General features: G+C 46.1%; 1 protein-coding gene across 1 annotated transcript; it reads right to left on the minus strand.

The window, feature by feature from the left end:
- Nucleotides 1–655: 655 nt before the first annotated feature.
- Nucleotides 656–3682, minus strand: LOC134290641 (uncharacterized). Its single transcript, XM_062857816.1, has one exon. It carries the CDS (start codon nt 3680–3682, stop codon nt 656–658), a length of 3027 nt encoding a protein of 1008 aa, XP_062713800.1.
- Nucleotides 3683–4202: the final 520 nt, after the last annotated feature.

Raw genomic sequence — 4202 nt, forward strand, 5'->3', positions numbered from 1 at the left:
GGTCGGTTAATTCGGAGCGTTACGATTCAAAGAGGTGGATTCGGAAAGAGGAAAAAGCCGAGGTTTCCTTACTATATTTTAAAGTTTACTACGGTGTTCCTGGGTCCATAACCTAGTATGATCCCGTAGGCTAAGCTTTGTTGCTTCTGTTGAATAAAAATATACCATCGACTTGCTATATCTCGATACTAAAGAGATCATCAAAGACGTTTGTTTCGCAATTTTGACTCTAGTGAGCTAGTGAGCATGTAGAATTGAGCAGTTTAACCAAAGTTGTCTCATTATCCTTGTGGTCAAAAAACTATTTTCGGACAATCCGCGTAGCAAAACTCGTATTTAGCAGTGAGTTAGCTCGAAGCTGAAATAATGTTTATTTGTAAGTAGGGTTAATAACAGGGTTTACAATTCGTTTAGCTTACATTTTGTCGGCAATAGTGTATTCAACTAACCACAGAACTACCTCATACGAATTCATTGAATATAATTGAAAACTAGAAATACACAGTAGTAATTTAGAAATTAAACAATTCAATTTAATAAAGAAATTTACCGTAGCTTATATAAATGCAAATCACTACGCATCCAGTCTAATTCTGACAACCTCCGTATTGCTACCTATGCATGTACATATCCTCAAACCGATGACAGACAACGTTCAGACAATTGTGACGTTGGAGCATGTTGCTGAATTGAGGGGTACACTAGGCTGCATCTTTTCGGAACATCCTCCCCCGCATGACGACTGAAGTTCCGCTTCTGCGTCATCAGCCTTTTCAAGATCTAGCACAGCTAGTTTCGCCACAGCACGTTGCAGGACTCCTCCACTTGTTTGCACATCCGCTTTCCTTGCCACTCCATCTTGCCCTGTATACACACGGACGACACGCCCCCTTGTCCAGTGGTTTCGAAGCTTCTCATCTGCAATTATCACTAGTTCACCTGCCTTAATCGGTCGTACATCTTGGAACCATTTTGACCGTCGTGTGATGGTCGGTAGATACTCCAACAACCAACGTTTCCAGAAGTGATCCAGAACCATCTGTAACGTAGACCAGCTGTCTTTCAAAGCAGCTTTCTCGCAAATTGGATCTTTGACAGGTTGCTTAACTCCCTTTGAGCTCATCATAAGGAAGTGATTCGGGGTCAAGCATTCTTCCGAATCAGTTGTAAGCGGTACAAATGTGAGTGGGCGAGAGTTTATCATAGATTCGGCCTCAGCTAACATGGTCCAGAAGGATTCCTCGTCAAGTTTCCGCAATGTAGGTACGCTGCCGAGTGCTACCTTCACCGAGCGCACCATTCTCTCCCAGCAGCCTCCCATGTGGGGAGCTGCAGGAGGGTTGAACCTCCATTGTGTATGGCTATTCGTGAAGGTACTATTCAACTCATTGTTCAAATTCCTTATCTCTTCTGCCAGCTCTCTACCAGCTCCAACGAAGTTTGTCCCGTTGTCTGTGAAAACTTCTAATGGTGCACCTCTCCGGGCAATGAATCGGCGAATAGCCTTTTTACAGGAATCCGTAGACAACGTGGCAGCGATTTCCAAGTGAATGGCTCTAATCGTTAAACACGTGAAAAGAGCCACCCAGCGTTTCACTGAAGCTCTTCCTATTTTCACCAGATACGGCCCAAAATAGTCTATTCCTACATAGGAAAAGGGGCGGACGAACGGAGTAAGCCTTTCCGGCGGAAGTGATGCCATCTGCGGTACTGTTGGTACTGCCTTATATACGCGGCACCAGCTGCAGTTTTTCTTCACGAAGCTCAACCGCCCTCTCAACTTCGAGATGTGGAATTTTTGTTTTATCTCGTTAATGACTGTTTCGTCATTTGCGTGTTTGTAGTCGCGGTGATACCAATCAACAACGAGGCGGGTGATATAGCTGTCCTTCGGAAGGATAATTGGAAATCGAGTATCGAAGGGCAAGAACTCGGCTGCAGAAAGGCGACTGTTCATGCGAATTATTCCATGCTCGTCCATTATTGGTGATAGTTTGTACAACAAACTGTTCTTCTCTACATTCTTTTGTTGATTTCGTTGGCCCTCTCTTTTTGATTTCAAAATGTTGACCTCATCGGGATACGCTTCATGTTGCACCAACCGCCAAAGCACTCGTTCCGCTTCCAGTAAATCTTCCTTCGTGAGATTCACCGTTGATCCCAGCGTCTTCCATTCCGGATGAACTCGATTGACGAACCGTAACACATACGCAACGCATCTGTGGAGTCGCTCCCATTTTGAGAAACGCTCAACAAGCACGAGTGGTTGCCCGAGGGAATGCTTCCCAACATACGCCGGACGAACTTCTTCATCCGTTTCAGTTATGCGAGTCTCCTGATCTCCTGGCCAAAGTTCTTCTGGTTCGTACAGAAACTGAGGAGCTCGATACCAGCGGCAGTCAGCGGTGAACGAAGGCCCCTTGCCCCATTTGGTGGCCTCATCGGCAACGTTTAAGTGGGTTGGAATCCACCTCCATTCCTCGGGTGTGGATAGGTTGAGAATTTCGTTGACCCTTAGCGCAACAAATTGTCTATATCGTCGAAGATCCGATGTGATCCACGAATGTACAGTAGATGAGTCACACCAAAAATGGGTTTGATGTATCTTCAACGAATGTCCGTCTACGATTGTTTTCCGTAAACGAGCTCCTAGAACCGCTGCAAGCAGTTCGGCACGTGGCGTTGATAGTGGTTGGAGTGGCACCACCTTTGTTTTAGAAGATACCAAGGCGCAACGAACAGTTCCACGATCGACGATTCTAAAATATGCAACTGCAGCGTAGGCTTCTGAACTTGCGTCGACGAATATGTGAAGCTGGAGCGTGTCGTAGCTGGATGGGTGATAGCCGGGAAAATAACAGCGCGGTACTTCAATCTCGTCCATTCCTCTCAGTCGAATAAGCCATTGCTGCCAACGAGTGAAGAGATTTGTTGGAATCTTTTCATCCCAGCCTATCTTGATTCTCCACATTTCTTGGATCATTATCTTTCCATGAACTACGAACGTCGAAACGAGTCCCAGTGGATCATAAATACTCATGACTATTCTGAGTATTTGCCGTTTCGTTGGAACAACGTCACCAGCCAAGATGTCTTTCAAATCGTCACGGAAGTTTAACGCAAATGAGAAGTTGTCCTCTGTCGGTTGCCAAATCATCCCTAGCAATCGTTCACCGTCACTCTCCTGGCCTGGAGTAAAGTGCTTCACTACTGCGGGATTACCTTCTCCTATTGTTCTCACAAATTCCTCTTTGTTGGATATCCAGTTCCGAATATGAAAGCCGGCTTGACCGTGGACCTCCATGACTTGGGCGGCCAATTCTACTGCTTCGTCTATGGTATCGACACTATCTAAATAGTCGTCTACGTAGTGACGCCGTATTATCGCAAGTGTAGCTCTAGGATATTGGTGTTCGAATTCCATAGCGTTCATGTTTTTAACAAATTGTGCCTGCGTGGGCGAACATGAAGCTCCAAATATCGCCACATCCATTACCATCGTGTCCAATGGTAAATCAGCAGAGTTCCGCCAAAGGTATAGTAAAGCACTACGATCCTCCTCGCACACAAGAAGTTGGTGGAACATTTCTTTCACATCTGCTGTGATGGCTACCTCTCGTTCGCGATACGGATACAACACATGTAGCAGAGGTGTTAGCAGGTCAGGACCTTTCATCAGCATCGTGTTGAGTGATATTCCGTCGACCGTGGCCGCTGCATCCCACACGAGTCGTACTTTGTTGGGTTTTTTGGGATTCAGCACAACCCCCAACGGAAGAAACCAGGTTCACCTCGGATCAAATCGTTGCAGCTCTTCAGCCGTAGCTTTATGGGAATACCCTTTCTCCTGATATTCCACAATCTGTTTTCGAACATTGTTATACAAGTCAGGGTTATTGCGCAGTCTCCGTTCCAGACACTCCATCCGCTTAATCGCCATCCGCTTACTGTCCGGAAACTCGAAGTCATCGTACTTCCACAAGGGAGCCGTTTTGAAACGCCCGCTGGGTGTTCGCACCGTCGACTCATTGAGAATCGACATTGCTCGCTGCTCGTCCGATCCTTTCACTTCGGGAACAACTGCGACACCCAAGCTTTCCAATTCAAAGAAGTTACGAACGTAATTGTGCAAATTTTGATCTTCCTGCTTGTTGCAGATGTACATCTGCAGATGCGGGTGATTGATCTCTGGTCCTCGTCGG

The sequence above is a fragment of the Aedes albopictus genome, chromosome 3 (assembly GCF_035046485.1).
Source record: "Aedes albopictus strain Foshan chromosome 3, AalbF5, whole genome shotgun sequence".
NCBI lineage: Eukaryota > Metazoa > Arthropoda > Insecta > Diptera > Culicidae > Aedes > Aedes albopictus.